The sequence below is a fragment of the Schistocerca nitens genome, chromosome 2 (genome assembly GCF_023898315.1).
Source record: "Schistocerca nitens isolate TAMUIC-IGC-003100 chromosome 2, iqSchNite1.1, whole genome shotgun sequence".
NCBI classification, from domain to species: domain Eukaryota; kingdom Metazoa; phylum Arthropoda; class Insecta; order Orthoptera; family Acrididae; genus Schistocerca; species Schistocerca nitens.
The window spans coordinates 323,774,032-323,797,541 of NC_064615.1; the positions used below are offsets into that span (position 1 = coordinate 323,774,032).

At 44.9% G+C, this 23,510-nt stretch overlaps 1 protein-coding gene across 2 annotated transcripts in view; it reads right to left on the minus strand.

Moving 5' to 3' along the window:
* Positions 1 to 23,510, minus strand: part of LOC126236117 (leucine-rich repeat-containing G-protein coupled receptor 5-like) — a 394,450-nt gene that overhangs the window by 31,839 nt on the left and 339,101 nt on the right. For both annotated transcript variants that reach the window (XM_049945188.1, XM_049945187.1), the window contains exons 3-5: positions 15,051 to 15,212; positions 11,858 to 12,034; positions 3,525 to 3,859 (exon numbers count right to left, since the gene is read on the minus strand). In XM_049945188.1, coding sequence (XP_049801145.1) covers positions 3,525 to 3,859; positions 11,858 to 12,034; positions 15,051 to 15,212 — 674 coding nt within the window. The remainder of the gene's footprint in view (positions 1 to 3,524; positions 3,860 to 11,857; positions 12,035 to 15,050; positions 15,213 to 23,510) is intronic.

Sequence of the window (23,510 nt, forward strand, 5' to 3'; positions counted from 1 at the left end):
CACATGCCGTCACCAGTGTCGTATAGAATATATCAGACGTGTTTTCCTGGATCAAATATTTTCGGTTCCCATTGGGGAGGCACGTCCTTTCGTCAACTAATCGCACGATTTTGCGGTGCGGTCGCAAAACACAGACACTAAACTTATTACAGTGAACAGAGACGTCAATGAACGAATGGACAGATCATAACTTTGCAAAAATAAAGTAAGTAAACTTTTCGCTCGAGGGTAGACTTGAACCAACGCCCTCTCGCTCCGCAGCTGCTCACGCTAACCACAAGACCATGGCGGTCCTGTGCCCAGATGATCCTTGATGTTGCCTATGTTGCCCATGGACTACTCAGTTTGTATGTTTTGCTTATTTTTTCGTAGTTCCACACAACTTCTTCCTGTTTTCTCGACCGATCTGTGTTCAGTTTTTCAAGGCCTATCCACTGTGCCAAATTATAACTAAATCTGAGGGGGGTGCGATGGGGAGGTTCCCTTGTTAGTATTTCCAGGACGCCACAACTCGCCCGTTACCTCACACAGTGCTGATCAGAAAAACACACGTGAGTCTTTTCAATTAGACTGTGTGAGAGTCCACGTCTGCCGGCCGGAGTGGCCGTGCGGTTCTGGGCGCTGCAGTCTGGAGCCGAGCGACCGCTACGGTCGCAGGTTCGAATCCTGCCTCGGGCATGGATGTGTGTGTTGTCCTTAGGTTAGTTTAAGTACTTCTAAGTTCTAGGGGACTGATGACCTCAGAAGTTAAGTCGCATAGTGCTCAGAGCCATTTGAACCATTTTTTTTTTAGTCCATATCTATCAGACTCTTCTGATATAGTATAAGTTGAAAGACCCGTGATTTTCCTCAATTACTCGTTACAGTAACGTTCCTGAAGGCGCAAATCAACAGCTTGTGAATAAAACACTATTTAATCTTCACTTGTTATAGAATGATTCATTCTCATTGCATTTCACAGACAAGGTCTTCACATGGACTTATAAAGATGTCTTATTCCCATTGACATTCTCGTGCATTGGATGTTCAGGTTATCGGTTTACACGTTGGACCAGCATACGGCCCAGACATCTCTTTGCTAAGCGCACTTGTGATTGACGTCAGGCACTGCTCGACCAAACTCGACGCTGCACGAAGACCAAAAGAAATACCTCAGACAAACAAACCATAATAAAAACAAGATGTGACCTAAAGAAACTATGTTCCCAATTAGGGGTAACTTTAATTCTCTAGAAGATGATATTGTCCCACTTCCTACTAACACGAATTTCGCCTGCCCGGTTGGCCGTGCGGTCTAACGCACGGCTTTCTGGGCGGGAAGGGGCGCTGGTCCTCGGCACGAATCCGCCCGGCGGATTTTGTGTCGAGGTCCGGTGTACCGACCAGTCTGTGGATGGTTTTTAGGCGGTTTTCCATCTGCCTCGGCGAATGCGGGGTGGTTCCCCTTATTCCACCGCAGTTGCACTATGTCGGCGATTGCTGCGCAAACAAGTTCTCCACGTACGTGTACACCACCGTTACTCTACCACGCAAACATATGGGTTACACTCGTCTGGTGTGAGACGTTCCCTGGGGGGGGGGGGGGGGGTCCACCGGGGGCCGAACTGCACAATAACCCTGGGTTCGATGTGGGGCGGCTGAAGGGGTGAAGTGTACTGTGGTGGGCGTCGTGGGGTTGTGGACCACCGTGGTTGCGGCAGAAATGGAGCATCTCCGTCGTTTATAGGTACCCGGTTAACATACAATACAATAGGATACAACGCGAATTTCGCTTGTTCATTTACAGGGTGTTTCAAAAATGACCGGTATATTTGAAACGGCAATAAAAACTAAACGAGCAGCGATAGAAATACACCGTTTGTTGCAATATGCTTGGGACAACAGTACATTTTCAGGCAGACAAACTTTCGAAATTACAGTAGTTACAATTTTCAACAACAGATGGCGCTGCAAGTGATGTGAAAGATATAGAAGACAACGCAGTCTGTGGGTGCGCCATTCTGTACATCGTCTTTCTGCTGTAAGCGTGTGCTGTTCACAATGTGCAAGTGTGCTGTAGACAACATGGTTTATTCCTTAGAACACAGGATTTTTCTGGTGTTGGAATTCCACTGCCTAGAACACAGTGTTGTTGCAACAAGACGAAGTTTTCAACGGAGGTTTAATGTAACCAAAGGACCGAAAAGCGATACAATAAAGGATCTGTTTGAAAAATTTCAACGGACTGGGAACGTGACGGATGAACGTGCTGGAAAGGTAGGGCGACCGCGTACGGCAACCACAGAGGGCAACGCGCAGCTAGTGCAGCAGGTGATCCAACAGCGGCCTCGGGTTTCCGTTCGCCGTGTTGCAGCTGCGGTCCAAATGACGCCAACGTCCACGTATCGTCTCATGCACCAGAGTTTACACCTCTATCCATACAAAATTCAAACGCGGCAACCCCTCAGTGCCGCTACCATTGCTGCACGAGAGACATTCGCTAACGATATAGTGCACAGGATTGATGACGGCGATATGCATGTGGGCAGCATTTGGTTTACTGACGAAGCTTATTTTTACCTGGACGGCTTCGTCAATAAACAGAACTGGCGCATATGGGGAACCGAAAAGCCCCATGTTGCAGTCCCATCGTCCCTGCATCCTCAAAAAGTACTGGTCTGGGCCGCCATGTCTTCCAAAGGAATCATTGGCCCATTTTTCAGATCCGAAACGATTACTGCATCACGCTATCTGGACATTCTTCGTGAATTTGTGGCGGTACAAACTGCCTTAGACGACACTGCGAACACCTCGTGGTTTGTGCGAGATGGTGCCCGGCCACATCGCACGGCCGACGTCTTTAATTTCCTGAATGAATATTTCGATGATCGTGTGATTGCTTTGGGCTATCCGAAACATACAGGAGGCGGCGTGGATTGGCCTCCCTATTCGCCAGACATGAACCCCTGTGACTTCTTTCTGTGGGGACACTTGAAAGACCAGGTGTACCGCCAGAATCCAGAAACAATTGAACAGCTGAAGCAGTACATCTCATCTGCATGTGAAGCCATTCCGCCAGACACGTTGTCAAAGGTTTCGGGTAATTTCATTCAGAGACTACGCCGTATTATTGCTACGCATGGAGGATATGTGGAAAATATCGTACTATAGAGTTTCCCAGACCGCAGCGCCATCTGTTGTTGAAAATTGTAACTACCGTAATTTCGAAAGTTTGTCTGCTTGAAAATGTACTGTTGTCCCAAGCATATTGCAACAAACGGTGTATTTCTATCGCTGCTCGTTTAGTTTTTATTGCCGTTTCAAATATACCGGTCATTTTTGAAACACCCTGTATATGCTACTACAGTATGTGACTTTCCCCCTAGTCCACTACGTCCATCAGAATTTTAATCATAAAATCATGAAAAATCTCGTACCCTCCCAACTGCATAGCAAAATCTGTCTCCCCAGCCCTCGTCGCGTTGCAGCGTCCAGGCAGAACGCATACGCATAGCGTTGCCAGACTTCGAGCTGGCCGGTCTCACCTGGTGATGTTATTGAGGTCCAGCCCGAGGACGGCGAGGTAGGGCATGTCGGTGGAGGCGTCCCAGCCGGTGAAGGCGTTCCTGCCGAGCAGCAGCATCTCGAGGTTGGGCCGCGCCTGCGCCATGACGGCGGGCAGCGCGGACAGCCCGCAGCCCTGCGCCGACAGCTTGGTGAGGTGCGGCCCCGCCAGGGGCGCTGCCAGCACCCGGCACGCGCCCGACGCGCCCAGCTCTCGCACCGACAGCTGGCCGGGCCCCGTCAGCGTCATGCGCTCGTTGCGCATCAGCGTCAGCCCGTGCAGGTGCTCCAGCTGCGACAGCGCGCTGATGTTCGTCTGCAACAGCCGGGCGGTGCCTCGAAACAATCGAACGTCGGATCGAGTCCCATTCGCTGCTACGGCCATAGTCTACACGCTGAGCTTGTATGTGTGATAGATTATTAGAATGATGGTAACATTGACAGTTCAGTGCATATTTAACAACATATTACGATGCAATAAGTGTCGTACTCATCGGATCTTGTGGGACTCTCACACTCTAAAGGCTGCATTTTGACGACGACATGTCGATTTCTATCTCACCATCTATGGTCATCCTATCGCCCTCACCCCCACCCTTAAGTACCTTGGTGTCACCCTCGACCGTCGCCTCTCCTGGATCCCCCCCCCCCCCCCCCCCCATCTCCGGACAATCCAAGCCAAGGCACGCTCCCGACTCGGTCTCCTCTTCCTTGGTCTCCTCTTCCGGCGTATGTGGGGTCTGGACCCCTCCACCATACACCACACCTATAAATCCCTCATCCGCCCTATCCTCTGCTATGATCCTCTACACCTCCCGGATCCTCTACACCTCCCGTAAACTCGATCCTCCTCACCCGCTTGTCTCCCCCATCCTCTCCCACCCCCGCCCGCTGCCAGATCCTCTACACCTCCCGTAAACTCGATCCTCCTCACCCGCTTGTCTCCCCCATCCTCTCCAATCCCCGCCCGCTGCCGCGTCTGTATTCCCACGTCCCACCTGCTCTCCATCTCTCCACCCTCCTTACCCTCTCCCAAGGTGGCTTATGCTGTCTCCCCCTCCCTGATTATGCCCTCCTCCCCTCCATCTACCCCTCCTACCAACTTTGATCCTTCCTCCCTCTTCCTGTGTTTGTTCCTTTGGGCACCCTCCCTCCCTTCTCTCCTCTCCCCCTTCCCTCCCTCCTCCCTTTCTCCCCACTCCTCCCCTGGGCTTCCCCTCCCCTGTCCCTCTACTCCTCCTCCCATGTTCTCTGCCATTGGCATCTTTGTTCTCCCCTCTCCCCCCCCCCCCCCCACTCTTGGAAGGTCCCCGGACTCGCTCACGTTACGTGGACATTCGCGCGCCGGAGAACATCGCCATCCGTGTCTCGTGTGTGCCGTCGTGTTTTGTGTTCAGTGTTCACCGTCACGCTCCATCGTTCACGTGTACCATCAAAGTCATCAGTGCTTGTGCGTCATTTCAACAGTTTGTAGTGTGGATTGTCATCGAGTGTGAACGGCTTCATGTTTTTTATGTTCATGTGTCTACTGTTTTTTCCCCGCCGTTTTGTTCCAACTCATGTGTCTTCTCTGTTTTACCATTGTAATATCTTGGGCTGAAGAGCGGCGTAATGTGCTGCTGCCAGCCTACCTGTCTTTATACGGGTATTAAAATCACAATAAAGAAAAAAAAAAAGAAAAAAAACCGACGACATGTACTCATGTCAGATAGTCTTATATTCTGACAGAATGTAACTTTTGCAGTAGAGATGGGCAAATTGAAACACGTAACTGTTTCAAAACAAATGAAACAGTACAATGTAATGCTTCGATGCGCTGTTTCGAAACAGTGAAACAGTTTGTGTTTTGTAATCTAATAAACCTACACATTTTATCATCTTGAATGTCTACTGTATAAGTATGTCCATATAAACACAAATGAGGTGCGAGAGCGCTAATCATATAGCAGAAAGTATGAAACTATCACTTAGGTGTGTTGGCAGTTTCGCATTTCCTGCAGCAAATGCGCTGTTTTCGTGTCGTGTGACTTTCATACCTGAGGACAGCCATAGCTGAAGAGAGAAGAACCACCACGAACGGAACTGGAGGTGGGAGCAAACTACAGAAACAACGGATATGCTACTGGGATATCCACATTCCATTAGTATGGGTAATATACCCATCCTGCTAATTTCCATGCACCCAAAGGGAATCATTGTGGATAATAGGTACAGTGACTAAAGACTCACAAATAACGCCAAATAATTCGAATAAATAACAAAATATAACAGCTAAAAATTTTGTCTTTCAAGGTGTTTCGAACCGTTACTATAAATTCACCATGCTTCCCAGCCCTTCCCGTTCACCATTACACTATCAGTGATATGTCAAACAGATTGTTTGCAATTATACCTACATCAAATTTATGTATATGTCTAATAATTGTCACTCTACGCCTTTTATATTCAAAATGTTGTAGGCTTACTTGCGTTTCTTAATATGATTCTGCACATGAACAGAGAAGCGTATGTTATAAAAAAAGTGTAATTTAACTGAATGCTTTTCACATATTTATTATTTTGATTGTGAATACTATGCGTTGTTTTATTGTTTGGGTTAGTGTTTATAAAGCAGATGTTAGGCCATTTCGGAATAGGACAGTCAGCTAGAAACGAAGCTTTATTTTCGGATATCTTAAGCTTCATGCTATTGCTTGTCAAAAAGATTTCGACACTCTTGAAAGTGTTTCATGAAGTGGTATGTTGTGTTTCAGTACCTGTGCCGAGCCCGAATATCGTCCGATACAGAGCGGAATGAAATATCACTGTTTCGATACAATTAGTCCGTTCCAAGCACAGGTGGACTGAGACAGCCTTATTTTGAAACAACGATACAGTTTCTGTGTCTGGCTCGAGATCGAATCTGGTCCGGTTATCCGAGACAGGGGGGGAATGAAACACCACTGTTTCGAAACAGTGAACCACAGCCGTTCCGAAACACTGAAACAGTTCCACGTATCGATACACTGTATCTAAACATAGAAACAGTGGCCAAGTCTATTTTGCAGTGTTACTTGAAAATAGCCATAAGGCCGAAATTGCAATCGTAATAATAAATATTTTATACAGTCAATGGCGGCTGTGATGTCTTTTAAGAAATATATGACTGTGTATCGCAATCATAAGAAGTTAATAATCTATACACTTTGCAGTGATGTGCGGAGCGCGAGACGAATTTCACTTCACATTGCTCCTCAGATCTACTCGGAAACGTTTACTAATGCACCCGAATTAATTCTCTGCACTGCTGTACTATTAATTAAGTTCGAATATTTAATTGTTTCTGCATTTATTTCACCTGGCGAGATCAGAGTCTTCAGGCCCCTCTAAACAGACATCTTTAGTGAGTAAACATTACAGTACGCAAAGAAAAAGTGTCGCAATTGGCAGTCGAAATGCGATTCCCCATCCCAATTTAAGGCAAAAGTGTATCTAGCAAAACCTAGTCCCGCCAGTATGTTTAATAGAAATTTGATAAATAAAAACGAGGCTCTGAAAACGCTGTAACTGTGTGAACAAAAACAGGTAGCATGAACTTTCACTGTGCCGGAGCTGTCCCGTTAGCTCAATGAGACGAGGCAATGCCGCAGGGAATAGATATGCAGACTCACCAATGTTCGAGTCGCGTTCACGCCAGACTTCTTATTTTTCGGTTAAAGCATGAAATGGTATCCAATTTATACCATCACATTATTTGTATTTAAACATTAAGACGTAACATGAACTTCTTACAGACGTAAATGACCACTTCGTTTTGTGAATGATAGAAATAAAGCCTATAGAAAATAATAGTGGATACAGTAAGATCGTCTGCATCATCCAATCAGGTAAAAAAAAAAAAAAAAAAAAAAAAAAACGCAAACTGAGCGAGGTGGCGCAGTGGTTAGCACACTGGATTCGCATTCGGGAGGACGACAGTTCAAACCCGCATCCGGACATCCAGATTTAGGTTTTCCGTGATTTCCCTAAATCGCTCCAGGCAAGTACCGGGATGGTTCCTTTGAAAAGGGCACGGCCAATTTCTGTCACCATCCTTGACACAATCCGAGCCTGTGCTCTGTCTCTAATGGCCTCAATGTAGACGGCAAGTTCCTTCCTTCTTACAAGAAACACAAAGGATAGGCTACACTACACTGCACTACATATTAAGCGATTCCATTCTGTATATTTGAAGCGCAGGCTTATCTTCACAGAGCCGATACGTACACGTACGAGCAACATTCACTTTAGGGAAGATGTTCAAAGCGACCACCTTGCATTTGCAAGCACTTTGGCCACTCGCTGGATTGTACTTTTCTGGACCCTACGCAGCACGCCTTCATCCACGATTGCCGAAGGAGCATACCACGCGAGCTATTAGGTCGTGTAAATCCGTGGGTGGAGTACTATAAACTTATTCCTTTAAGTGTCCACAAAAATAAAAATATAGTGGATTAAGGTCTGTTGTTAAGTGTAGGCCAGAACATCACCAACCCATTTCTCTCGAAACGCACCATTGACATAGTTTCGCACATTCATTCCACAGTGTAGCGGTGCAGCATAATGCTGAAATCGTAGCTATCACCGAGCACCAAGTGGAACGTTTTCTAATGCGTCAGGCAAACTACTGCAAAGAAGCGTAAGATACAGGGGCGCATTCAGCTTGTTTGGAAATAGGTAAGGGCCCAAAAGCACCCCTCCCACGATTACAGCCCACAGGTTTATGCCAAAGCGTGCCAGATAGCCTCGTTCACAGGTGACATATGCGTTGCTTTCCTACCAACAATGCCTGTTGCGGAAGTTGAAAATAGCTTCACGAGTGAAGCTAGGTTCATCAGTCCATATGACGTCATTTATAAAATGATATATTCTACTTCGTGCAAAAGCCATTCACAAAACTGTACTCATCGAATGTAGCCTTCTGTTCGCTGGTGTTGAGTTAGCGTGTAATGATATGGATGTAGTTCTTCATCGTGCAACACTTCAATAACCAGTCTTCGAGACATCTCGAACTGCCTTGCAATGTCACGGATACTTTGCACAGGTGATTGGCGAAAGGTTTAGGGAATCGCATCCTCTGTTTGTTGAGTACGTCTAGTTCTTAGACGATCTCTGTTCAATACTTGTGGACGAAGATTACTAGTTCCCAAAGGTCTTGCTCCAAGTGACAAAAAACATTCTCATCGCGCTGGCGCCTTTGAGGGTACCGTGCAGTATATCCATGAGCAATAGCAGCAGCTTGGTTATCGGATGAACTCAGCACCAAAAGCATATCGACATATTCATCGTTTGTGTACTCCATCGGGAAGCCGTCCTACAAGAACTTGACAGAACCAGTTATGGTTGTGCACTGCGTGGTTAGGAGACATGAGCATGCAATGTATGGATCCCACCCATGTGGTAGGTTATTGTCATGTGACAAAATGTTGCCCTGCTTATGAACGACGAGAACTATGGAACGGACATCTAAAAAAATAAAAAAGGAACCTTTCGAGGATTCGAGCTTTGCTCCAAGGTCCTTGGTGAATGTGTATTTTGATGTCCCAGCAGTCTACTCAGGGAGCTACGACTGTTCGTACGGTAGTGCAGGCCATACACGTTCTTCTGTACATTCCTATGCACTACATGATGTGACAGCGTTTACAACTCCTCGTTTTCATACACATGTTTTCAAAATGCACCCAATCTGATTTTGCTAGATAAACTTTTGTCTTGAATCTGGATGAGGAATCGCATGCTGACCTCCAAGTGTGGTATTTTTTCTTCACCCTGTGTAATGATGACAACAATGGTAATAATGATAGAAATGATAATATCTACTAATTGTGACCACCAGAACCAACACGTTCCACATTGCTGCATGTACTCTCATGCACCCAGTAACATAAGAACATGATTGGTTTGATGGCCCAGGTGCTATTGTGTGAGCAGGCATAATGATGCATGGGCCTACTGACCTCGAAATCTTTGAACACGGTATACTCACAAGTCAGCGTTATTGTGCTCCTTCCCCACATGCGTCTTCTCAGGAGTGTATTCGGTTCTAATTTCTTTTTAACGGATGAGAATGTGGGACCGCATCGAACGGCGCAAGTAGAGTAACTATTGGAACGAGAGGATATTCGGCGAATGATCTGGCTACTCCGTCTTCCCTCAACTTAAATCACATCGAGCACGTGTGACATGCGTTGGGGAGGCGTACTGCAACACATCCACGGGCACTAATGGCTTTCACCTTTCGTCCAAGGCGCTAGTGGAGGAATTTAAAGCCCTACCACAAGAAATCCTTGCCAGACTTGTGCTCAGTATGGGAGCAAATTTCAGAGCACGCATTGCCGTCCATGGTAACACACCCTCTATGAAGAACCACATTCCATCTTTTGGAATGTCCAAGGGACCACAATGAACTTCGCTGACTTCACTTTCATTATTGCCTTTGAATAAAAATGTGATATCTGTTCGTCTCATTGCGTATTTCTTTCACTTACCTTCTGTACTATATTGTAGCAGTTTTTTCTTTGTATTATAGAAGTTTCTTCGAGCTGCCTTACTTGGCAGTGACACATGCGAAAGTTACTTTCGTCTGTGAGTTTTGCACAACAGTAGAAGAACTAACTCAGGAAACGGCTTCTTCGCTGAAAAAAACTCCTTGACTTCTTGCAAACGATCGACGTTTCTAAGACTCTGCTGGGATCTTCTTCACGATCTCCTGTTGTTCACGATTAGCTGAAATCTGCCAAAGATCAGTATATTGTTGCTTGTAAAACAAAGTTTCACCGCTCACTTTTTGAGGAAGTCGGCGTATTGGGTGAAATTACCCGGTGAGGTACTAATTTACAACACAGCGGAACAATAATTTCGTAATGGCTACTGTAAGCACATCTATTGCATTTTTAGATCGCTGATGTTGGTAGTGGCCAGACATAAAACACTCGCCCCCCCCCCCCTCTTCCTCTGGCCGATTTCTAAGGTTTCTTGCCTATAACTCGGAGGCAGCTGGCAGCTCTGGCTCAGGACGACGTGAAATAGAGTAAGATCTACGTCTAGATCTACATACAAACTCCGCAAGCCACCGCATGGTGCATGGCATAGGTTACATTGTACCAGTACTGGTCATTTTCTTTCCTGTTCCAGTCGCAAACAGAACGAAGGAAAACGACGGTGTATATGCCAAGATATGAGCATGAATTTCTCTTATCTTCGTGGTCCGTAAGCGAAATGTACGTTGTCGGCAATAGAATCGTCACATACTTTTCCCAACTGCTCTACTGATCGACAGAAATTTTTCATTAGACCATGTTGCGGAGAGGAAGACACTGTGAGGGACCAGTACTGTTCAGCCACATTTGTGTGTGCTAGCAAGCTACGGTCCCACCCACACCAAATGTTGAAAACATTGTCTCAGATCACGGCTTATGATTATTTGAAAAAAATTAATAACTGAACATATCTTAATTTCGCACACCTTACGCTGTTTGTTTATATTCTTTGAAGTAAAATTGAAAAATTCGGTCGATTTTGATGAAAAAAAAAGTACACGAGCAGCATTCGAACACGGTACCTCCATCGCGGTATCTGTGAACCTTTACCACTGCGCTCCGCTGACTTGCTCGGAACGTATGAGATGTTACGGGCATACAAACCACGCAATGAACTTCAAAATCGATTTTCTCAAAAACCAAGGCCCGTCGCTGAAAAACCGGATAGCCAGGTTCTCAGGATAAGTGCCTCTACAACATATTTTAAGCGCATCAAAATCCGTGATTTACAGTATGGAGGGTCCTTTTGTAAGCCAAAGGGAGTTCACAATAATTCTGGAATCAATTCCTGACTTTATGAGCTTCATGGCTACAAAATGATGCCTCTGGAACTTACTGCTTTTGTCCGAGAGAATGGACACCACACGTTCATATAACTGATTCGCCTCGATGGACAATGAATCGACAACCTTCAGTGCAGACGCATATTTACGTTCGACGTCCAGCGGGAATCAAATTAGCGAGCATGGAGTACAATGACAGAGAGTGCAGGTAGGTAGCGCAGGGTGGGAATGTCATTCGGCTGGGGAGAGGCCGAGATGGTCCGCGCATTTGCGACAAACAGTGTGCCTGGGTGGGGCAGTGGTTAACGCAACTGCCTAGTAGAAGGAGATCCTGGGTTCGAGCCGCGGTTTTCGCGTAAAGACCCGATGCAGCTGATATCATTAGTTCCTCCCCTAACCCCTCCTTTCTTCGCCCTCCACTTTCAATTTACATAACTTGCTGTTGAAACAAGATGGCGGCTCGTGTCGCGTTACCTGCCCGATCTGCGGGTTGTCTGCGAGGTAGACGATGTGCAGCATGGGCATCTCGGAGAAGGTGTCGTCCGGCAGGCTGCGCAGGCCGCACTTGCTGATGTCGATGACGCTGAGCGTGGGCGCGCTGAAGAAAGGGCCCGACGCCGGCAGCATCAGCGGGTTCTCGCTCAGGCTCACCTGCGAACACCACCACCAGTTAACGCTGCGCTGAAGGGCGCGCGGCACAACCACAGTCAAATGGCGCTTGTACACGATCGAACTGGATTGTTAAATTCGCTCCGACGGATTTGTCGAACAAGCCCGTACAAGATCCAACAAGCCTGTTAATTTAACCTAACTTGTGAAGCAGACACTGTTCATATATGCTGTATTTTTACACTAGTTGGAATGGTTGATGATGATGAAACTTCCCCTTTAAACTATTTATACACGACTGTGCTTAACCTGACACAATATTTTTAGCGCAACGCAATCTGACTTTCAAAATTCCCTACAAAAGAATGGGCCCTGGCTAACATTAAACTATACCTTTCACAAATCACTTACCTCACAAAAATCTTCGCTGCTCAAGCTACTGCAATACAGCGAGCGCCACCACTGCCAGCTAAATAAAAGATTCAAACTATGGAAGGCACTAACTACTGATAGGGATAGTTAGCAAATGAAAGATATTAATAGAGAACAAACAATGTATTTACCTTGATATCATCATATATAAATATAGCAGTTCATGACAAATTTTAAAACTCCGCCATCTCTCTCCCCACATCCACCACTGCTGGCGGCTCACCTCCAACTGCCCACGCTACGCGCTGTTCACAGCCAGCTGCCTAACACTACAATGGCGAGTATTACAACAATGCAAAGCAGCCACAGACTGCACACAGCACAGCCAGTGATTTTCATACAGAGGTGGCGTTACCAATAAAAAAACCTAAACAGCCTACTTACAATGATACTCCGAGGAGCGTTGGGGACGATGCGCTGTACTAGGCAAGGTCCTAGTGGAGGTGGTTTGCCATTGCCTTCCTCCGACCGTGATGGAGATGAATGATGAATGGTTACAAATACAAATAAGGCATTTCTAGCATTGAGTCTAGCACTGTGTTAAAAGAAGAAGAAAACAAGACGCCGGTCCAGCCAATAGTTTAAAACGAGAGAAATATGCACATGAGAACCTGTTAAAGGAAATGTTACACTCAGAAAGTTATGATTATATCAACTTTCTCCGAATGGAAAGTGAAACTTTTAATCACTTATTGATAGTTACTTAGTTAATTCGCACTCACACTATAAAGGAGGACACCAGTATGCGAAAATTTATTGCCTTCTACTTGGTCCTGCAATGACAGTTTACAAAACGTGGGAACCTACATGTTTGAATGTTTACGCCATCTGACTGTACAAACTTCTTTATTTTATATTGCTATCGTCATTTCGGCCTTAATTCATTATCAAGTACAACAATGTTGGATATAACCAGACATTTTTAAGTGAAGTCATAGTCAACATCTACTGAACTTAGTGTTCCGGCAATATGTACGTACAAAATCATAAAAATGTATAGTAGACAGGTAGCAAACATGTTTCCAGCCATAGAACAACTGAAACACATAATAAACATCAATAAAATCGTTATATGCGCAGTGAACAAGGTCTCAAAATATGCTATGGAAGTCACTGGTTGACAACCACGGGACAACTGAGCCACAGAATGAATATCATTACAGTCGTTATACGTGCAGTGAAAATTGTCTGAAAAGATGTTATGGGGGTTACTTGTTGTCATCCAGTTGGAAAACATGTTTACTAACTGTCTGCCATAATTTTTTCTGATTTTGTATTTATCTTCACGCTGGGACACCCAGTTCAAGAGATCTTGATGATCACTTCACTTGGTAAGGTCTGACTATGTCCAACACTGCTGTATTTGATAATGGCCTAAGGCCGAAATCATTATATAAATATAAAATAAAGAAGTTTGCACGGTCGAGTGGCGGAAATATCATTTAAACTTTATTACATGACCGTAACCCAAAAATATGAGAAAAATATCATACAGCCTGCATCGTCCTCTCCCGTTTGTATGTTGGGTATAGAATACTGGTTTTCTTCTTAACTTCTTCCTGTGTAATTTACCTTGGGAAAGAGGTGACACCTATACCATTTTGGTAATAGCCAGTGACATTTTGTTTATATCCTTTACCATAGTTTCCACAGTCGAGGAAATTCACGATACACTGAGCTAAGTTGCAATAAAAGTCTTTTTCACTACGTGTATGTGGCGAAACATTAACACAAACATCGTCCGCCATCTTGGTCTATGTTTGACAAACACGTCGAAAAGCGCCATACACAGTGAAATATTTGACAAGCCTAGTAAAGTTGGACAACTCGTTTGATTATGTACGGGGACATTATACATACAGTCGTGACAAGTTAGTGCTGGGACAATTATTGCCATCTTACTGTTGGAGCGACAGTAGCGCCCCAAGCGGTGAAAAAGCCGGCCACCTCTTAACGTTAAATGCACCGTAAGATATATGTTTGTTTTCAATTTACAAAACACTTATTACTTTTGTGCGCAGAGTGTAGAATATCAAAAGACACAAACGAACATAAAACAAATGTGAACACTGCCACAAGCGCGAATATAATTCTCTTTTCTTCACACGTGCTCAGGGAACAATTGCAAGAGGTTTAAATTTATTTGCACTTCACTTACACAAGACGACTCTCCCTCGGCAGGTCCCACTTGGCAGTTTTATCCTTCATTGTGTGTGCTCCAAGTGGGTTTAAAGTGTGTTGTTCTGGAGTGTTTTTAATACTGTGGCCAACTTTTAACCTGTGCGTGTGACTTCAGTGTCTTTTTTATGCTCTACGAATCGCAACTGTGTTCTTTACCTTAATGTCAACTTTTTTAATTGATCCCCATGTACGTCTCCATGTCAGTTTATTTTTACCTCCATTATCTCCCCTTACTCTATGTCCCCCTTATTTATCGCCTTTATATGTAACGTTTTCTTCTTGTATTAGCTGTTATGTCACTCAGCTGAAGAGCAGCTGATTGTGCCGCTGCCAGCCCTCCCCTGCCCATATGGGGCAGGGGAATGAAATCACAATATAGAAAAAAAAAAAAAACACAAGACGTCCGTCACGGTTATGGAAGGAACTATGAGAGATAAGTACTCACGTATTCTATCTCCGGACAGTCGTCGAAGAGCTGTGGCGGCACCGTCTGGATCTTATTGCGGTCCAATGCGATGCTGGTCAGGCTGTGCAGGCCCTTCAAGGCGTCCTCGTCTATGGTGTGGATGGCGTTGTCTCGCAGGTCCAGTTCCCGCAAATCCGACACCTGCGGCACAGGAGGTCCAGATGTCAGGTGGGTTACAGTCAGTCAACTCATGCAAACACTTGGATGAAACAATTTGTGGTCGTATGAAATGGGATGATCACATAGGCCTGGTCGTAAGTAAAACAGGTGGCAGGCTCGGTTCATTGATCGGATTATGGGAAAATGCAGTCAGTATACAAACGTAGATTGCTTAGAGAACTACCGTAAAACCCATCCTAGAACACTGCTCCAGCGTGTAGGATCCATCCTATTATTGGATATTGAAGGTACACAAAGAAGTGGATATGTATGGTCACAGGTTTGTTTGACCCTCGAGAAAGTGACACCAAGCCGCTGAAAAACCTCAACTGGCAGACACTATTCTGTGAAAACCTACTTCAAAAGTTCTGAGAAACGATATTAACTGAGGAATCTGGGAACGCACTACAGTCCCTCATGTATCGCTCCCGTAAGGACCGCGGAGGCAATATTAGACTGATTACAGCGTGCACAGAGTCACTGAAGCAGTGTTTTTTCCCGCGCTCCTTACGCGAATGAAAAGTCAAGAAGCCCTAATAAATGGTACGATGGGAAGTACTATGTGCCATACACTTCACAGTGGTTTGTAGAGAATATACCGCGTGTCTCTCCTGTGGGTCGTCTGGTTTTTTTTGACTGGTGTTTTGGCACGTACTTGCAATTTCGTTGTCGCAACTAATAGCAGATGTCGGCCCAAACAAATTCTGCTCATCATGTCTTTCATATGACGCCCAGCGTCAACCGGATGGTTCGGTCTGCTCCTCGTTTCAAACAAAATGATCTTTAAATCAGAATTTTATGTGCCCATTCGACGAAGCGCTCCCAGAGTAGGCTAGATTCAAATGGCTCTGAGCACTATGGGACTCAACAGCTGTGGTCATAAGTCCCCTAGAACTTAGAACTACTTAAACCTAACTAACCTAAGGACATCACACACATCCATGCCCTAGGCAGGATTCGAACCTGCGACCGTAGCAGTCGCGCGGTTCCTGACTGAGCGCCTAGAACCGCTAGACCACCGCGGCCGGCAGAGTAGGCTAGTGCGATATTCGTTTTACCGACATACACTCATGCTCATAAATTAAGGGTAATGCTGATACATGGTAAAACAACGCCCTGGTGGGAGGTTTGCGTGTTTAAACCACCTCGGGGTATGACCAAGCGGTGCGTTTGACCTGCGGTCGTCGCACGGTGGCGCTGACAGCAGCCTACATACGCAGAGGTGTGTTGGTGCGTGTCAGAGTACGGTGCAGCGAGTAAGTGTGCAGGCGTTTCCAGACGTGCTAATGGTAACTGTGTGTTGAAAATGGCTCAAAGAACACATACTGATGACGTTATGAGGGGTAGAATATTAGGGAGAGTGGAGGCTGGTCAAACACAGCAGATCGTAGCACGGGCCCTCTATGTGCCACAAAGTGTGATCACAAGATTAAGACAACGATTCCAGCAGACAGGAAACGTGTCCAGGCGCTACAGTGCGAGACGTCCACAGTGCACAACACCACAACAAGACCGATATCTCACCATCAGTGCCCGCAGACGGCCACGGAGATCTGCAGGTAGCCTTGCTCGGGGCCTTACCACAGCCACCGGAACAGTTGTCTCCAGACACACAGTCCACAGACGACTGAACAGACATGGTTTATTCGCCGGAAGACCCGCAACGTGCATCCCACTGACCACTGGTCACAGGAGAACCCGTAAAGCCTGGTGTCAAGAACACAGTACATGGTCATTGGAACAGTGGTACCAGGTTATGTTCACGGACGAGTCCAAGTATAGTCTGAACAGTGATTCTCTCCGGGTTTTCATCTGGCGTGAACCAGGAACCAGATACCAACCCTTTAATGTCCTTGAAAACATCAACAAAAGCAAAACGAGGATAATGGAATGTAGTCAAATTAAATTGGGTGATGCTGAGGGGATTACATTAGGAAATGAGACACTTAAAGTAGTAAAGGAGTTTTGCTATTTGGGGAGCAAAATAACTGATGATGGTCGAAGTAGAGAGGATATAAAATGTAGACTGGCAATGGCAAGGAAATCGTTTCTGAAGAAGAGAAATTTGTTAACATCGAGTATAGATTTAAGAGTCCGGAAGTCGTTTCTGAAAGTATTTGTATGGAGTGTAGCCATGTATGGAAGTGAAACATGGACGATAACCAGTTTGGACAAGAAGAGAATAGAAGCTTTCGAAATGTGGTGCTACAGAAGAATGCTGAAGATAAGGTGGATAGATCACGTAACTAATGAGGAGGTATTGAATAGGATTGGGGAGAAGAGAAGTTTGTGGCACAACTTGACTAGAAGAAGGGATCGGTTGGTAGGACATGTTTTGAGGCATCAAGGGATCACAAATTTAGCATTGGAGGGCAGCGTGGAGGGTAAAAATCGTAGAGGGAGACCAAGAGATGAATACACTAAGCAGATTCAGAAGGATGTAGGTTGCAGTAGGTACTGGGAGATGAAGAAGCTTGCACAGGATAGAGTAGCATGGAGAGCTGCATTAAACCAGTCTCAGGACTGAAGACCACAACAACAAACAAGGGACCAGTATGGAGGTCGTGGTTTGATGGTGTGCGGTGGTATTATGATTGGTGCACGTACACCCCTGCATGTCTTTGCCAGAGGAACTGTAACAGGTCAGGTGTATCGGGACGTCATTTTGCACCAGTATGTCCGCCTTTTCAGGGGTGCAGTGGGTCCCACCTTCCTTCTGATGGATGATAACGCGCGGCCCCACCGAGCTGCCATCGTGGAGGAGTACCTTGAAACAGAAGATATGAGGGAATGGAGTGGACTGCCTGTTCTCCAGACCTAAACACCATCGAGCACGTCTGGGATGCTCTCGGTCGACGTATCGCTGCACATCTCGAACCCCTGCGACACTTCAGGAGCTCCGACAGGCTCTGGTGCAGGAATGGGAGGCTATACCCGAGCAGCTGGTCGACCGCCTGATTCAGAGTATGCTAACCCGTTGTGCGGCCTGTGTACGTGTGCATGGTGATCATATCCCATATTGCTGTCGGCGTACATGCGCAGGAAACAGTGGCGTTTTGTAGCACATGTGTTTCGGGACGTTTTTCTAAACTTATCACCAATACCGTGGACTTACAGATCTGTGTCGTGTGTGTTCCCTATGTGCGTATGTTATTAGCGCCAGTTTTGTGTAGTTCCACGTTGGGTGGCGCCACATTCTGCAATTATCCTTAATTTATGAGCATGAGTGTACATTAACAGGAACAGTAAAACACGACGAATAATCAGTACTCTAGCAGTGACTGAACAGCAGGCTCCTGCATGGCGGTGGCAGTCAGCGCGGGCCAGGGCAGTGGTGTTGCTACTGGAGTACTGCTTATTCTTCGTATTTTACTGGCCCTGTTAACATACATCGGTAAAACCAACATCGGACTAGCCTACTCTGATAGCGTTCTGTCGAATGGGCACGTAAAATTCAGATTTAAAAATCATTTTGTTTGTAATGGGAATAAACCGACGCTTTCCATTGACGCCGGGCGTCGCATAAAAGACATGATGAGCAGTATTTATTTGAGCTCATTCCAACTACACGTTGCAAAAACACCACAGAAAATGCTCCTGACCACTCTTTGGGGAGATATCCGTATGCAGATTTAGAGAGAGAGAAAGAGAGAGAGAGAGAGAGAGAGAGAGAGAGAGAGAGAGAAAGAAAGAGAGAGTGGGCGGGAGGGTATAGAGACAAGGATAATTCGGATGTCTATGGTAAGTTTGAAGCCTAGCAAACACACAGGAAGAAAGCCTTGCGAGAGTAGTTTTTGGACTGAAAAGCCAGAAGTGAGAGGGTGAGAAAGTGACATCCTGTGGGGCGTCCTCTTACTCGACCAAGAGTATCAACACGTCCTGTAATTGGTTCCACACCGTAGGGGCAGGGCGTTGCAGAGTTGGAGGAAGGGGCAAACGATGATATGGTTTAAAGTCCGTTCGAGAACCACAGATTGGAGGAAGATGAGGGAAGGAAATCTAACATGTACTACTCAAAGAAACAATCCCTTTAATTGCGCAAAGTGATTCTGGGAAACCACACAAAATCTAAATATTTATCTTCTTGTAGTTTTTATAGTAGTGGAAGGGCGAGGGACGCCAGCTACTAAGGTTTTAAATACTATTAATTCACTTTTTATTTGTGTACTAAATAGCTTTATTTACTTCTTCCCAATTTTCGATATTGCAGTGCCAGTATTGTTAAGAAGAAAGACGCACTGCGGCGACTACAGCCGACTACTGCATGCATGTCCGTAGGAACATTGAATCGTTACTCTTAAGAAAAGAGGCACAGCAATATCGTATTTATCCACCGATACCAGGCAGCGATTTTCAATTAAAATTTTCTCAGTCCAAAGCGGTTATGGCGACTGATCACCTACAGCGAGTAATCGGGGTTTGGGTAAAGGTACGACACAAATTTTAATTGTCGTCATTCCATTATACAGCTGATGCTTTTTGATATTAGCAACTGCAAATACAGTTTATGCCTTTCCGATATAGTTGGTATCGATTTTGAAGCCATAAGACTCAAACTTCAGATGTAAAATGCTGGAGTCTATGTACAGTATATCCGCAAGTCATTGCTGGCTATCAGAACTACAGTACCATGAAGGCGACGATGAACAAACTTCGAAAAAAATGTCTCTGAGCACTATGGGACTTAACATCTGAGGTCATCAGTCCCCTAGAACTTAGAACTAGTTAAACCTAACTAACCTAAGGACATCACACACACCCATGCCCGAGGCAGTATTCGAATCTGCGACCGTAGCAGCAGCGCGGTTCCGGACTGAAGGGCCTAGAACCGGACGGCCAAACAAACTTCGAATCGACGCGAAATGTACTACATGCTTCGATATGCTAATAATTAACGAGCGTTTCAACACAGCAACACAAAGTGAGTACGAGTAATATCAATGAGTTTTTCGTTAAGAAACCGCATTAGAATGCTGTTTGTTTGTGAGAAGATCGTGTTATGGCTCATGTAAGAAGGAGAAACGCCTATCATCACACATTGGAATTCCGACAGTGGTAAGATCGTAGCCAATCGAGGTTGTGGCTTATCGTTCCGCGATGCTGCTGTTTGCACTGATTGAGATCCCACTATTGTCACCCAAATATGGAATTAATGGATTTACGACACCATACTCAACTCAGCGCAGGATCCAAACGGCCCCACCCAGCTAGCGCCAGAGAGGATAAGTGTATGGTTATCTTGGCTGTGCTGGGCTGTACAACCACATCATGTACCTTGATTCGGGAGTTGCAGAGCCTCAGCAAAGCTCTTCGGGTTTAGGGGGAATACCCAGTGGGCTAAGATGTGAATGAGAATTTGGATTGTGGAGTAGTCCGTGCAGTTGTGCAAAGCCACTGTGCCAGGGTTGCTTAGTGGTTAGCGCATCTGCCTAGTGAGTAGAAGACCTGGGTTCAAATCCCGGCCTCAGCACAAATTTTCATTCAGATAATTTGCTTGTTTACAGAAGGACACTGGAACAGCGTAACAACGTCTGGAGCACCACGTACTGGCAGCATGGCAAGCATTGTTGCGATTTCCTTGGATCTGGTACCAGAGAGTGGTGCAGTGACTGTATAGCGCCCAACGACACAACTGGACACAGGGTTGGCACCACGTCATATTTTCTGATGACTTCCAGTTCTGCATATTGCAGAACCGTAGATGTATTTGACTGCGGAGGCTACGAGGAGACCGAATGTTCCCAGATTGCATTCATCATCGTCGTACAAGCCCAGTACTCGATGTGATGGTATGACGAGTCTTGGACTACACAGCGCAATCACTGTAACGCTTCTGGCTCTTGTCATCCAAAGTGTCATACGCTTTATAAAAGGCAATAGACGTCAGGCAAAATAAATTACTGGTGTTTGCGGCCAATGCTTGCATATGGTGCTACATGTTGGTGACCTGCTTTTAGCTGACATGGAATCACGAGAGCGTGCTATACCCCGATTGGCTACGGGGATACGGCTAGTTTGCCAAAACATATAACTTCAACATTATTCACTAATTAAATAATATTTTGAATAAGAAATTGAAAAACGCTGAAATGTCTCTCTTCAATCAAGTTATTAGCATGTACTTATTAAAATAATGTAAGTATAACTTTTGTAGGAAAAGAAAACATATCAACAGCAGAATTGCTTCGTTCATTGTCGTGTTGTCATTAACAATACCCCAAAAACTTATCCGCACTGACAGTGACTGAGACAGAGTCTGGTCGTCTTACAGTCAACATGCGTGGTTGCGTTTTGACGCGAGTCTGCAACGGTGCAGAGTTTTTGTTTATTAGTTAGTGTTTTACTGATCACTATGTATGAAAAGTACTCTCATATCATATTTAGATTATCTTGGATGTGATTCACAGACCTTTGATCGCTGTGAGCATACAACTTTGCAATCCAGGTTTTTTGTTATTTTCATCAACACCAGTGTCCTGACTAAAAAAAAAAAAAAAAAAAAAAAAAAAAAAAAAAAAAAAAAAAAAAACTGGCATCCTTACAAAACTTCCACTACCTCACTTAATAGGCTGCCTTAGCCTGAATATCCAAGTCACGTATGGTAGCACGCCATTTCAGACAGCAGGACCTGATCAAGAATCGATGCTACGACAATAATGCGCTGGGCCAAATTACTTGCAGTGAAGACGCCATGTAAGTGCAACTTTCGGAACAGCGTTAACATCCAATTGCGACCCTTACACTGACTGCAGTCTCATTAAAAATAGGGTCAGTAGTGTGCACGCAGTGGTAACTTTTGTAGTGGTAGGTTTTCCTTTCTTTTCTAATACAAACCATCGTATCACCTCCACTTCACTTTCACTTCTCTATTCGTTTCTGACGTGTTAACACTAGAACCGCCGAATTTTTCGAATCCCATAAAACCCCCGTCGGGACAAAAATGTCCCATATCTAGTTCTTGCATCTACAGCTTGTTCTTAGACCTCTTTTGGCGGGCATGAGTCTTTCTGTAACAAATAGCTAGTCTAATGATGTGTTGTTTCGTTTTCATTCTAAGCATTAATTAAGGTCATGCTAAATACTTACAATTTATTTTAATATATTTTCAAGTAACAAAGTAAAAATTGAATATTTCCTTATTTCCTTAATTCTTGTCCAGTTTCAGGCAAATATGAAAATACTTGAAAATTATTCGTGAAATTATGAAGAAATCTTGTGTTGTAGAAATACAGTCCAGTCAAAAAGCTTTCGGTAAAAATGACTTTTTCGATCAGCAAGCAAGAACACAAAATGTACCGTCGCTACGTTACAATATTCTAACGTAGGTTTACACTTTGATACATATTATCTAAAGGTGAACATTACAGTATGTGTAAGTAAATACGTTACTTTTATATGCCTGCAGGTAATCGTTGTCCGTAGACTGTTGGACTATGCACGCACATAGGAATCTCTAACAACACAGACCTTGCGAGCTGGTTTGTCGCACGATGAACATTTATATGATTTTTTCCCCTTTACAAGATCTGGGTATCTGGCACTGATTGCGTTATCCACGTACGTCTAATGACTCAATGTGAATAGCTACAAACCTGTCTCTGGTTTCTATACAATTCTATATTATAAAAAGTACGAACAGGTCAGATTCTTCCACCAGCTTTCACTGAGTATTTGCAGGCCATCTGGTGAACATCTGCACCGCACTTAGTGTCATTGTGAAACGTCAGTGTGTCAGGATTTGACTTCGTGCCAGTTCTAATTCGTAACTATTAATGCAAGAAACTGGCAAGTATTTTTCCTCGCTTTCCCTGATACATAGCGAGGACCATAACGTCGGTTTTGAAAACTACAGTCTTGTAGCGGGTCTCGCGAGCTTTCTTCGTGCACTCAAAGCACGTCCCTTCTAAGCAAGTAACATTGTTCGCTTCGTTTTCATCTCTCATACTAGTGAAAGTGAGGCGAAGACGTCGTCACAGGTAACATTCCTTCCTTTACGTAGGTATTTCACTACAAATTCACTAAGACGTTCACAACCAGGATGAATTTCGTCTTTACCAAGACATGTAAAAACCTTAGCATATATTTGGAGTCTTTATCGACAACCATCCAATGTTTCTGTGCACACTAGTCAGTTTTGCAGCCATGAACTCAGTGAATCGTCTTCTACACTTGGGTGCGAACAACTGATCATCGATACAGATATATGGACCAGGAATATACACGCTTTCACAATTTGCTACGAATGCCTACCATACATGTAACATGAAAGCAAAATTGTCC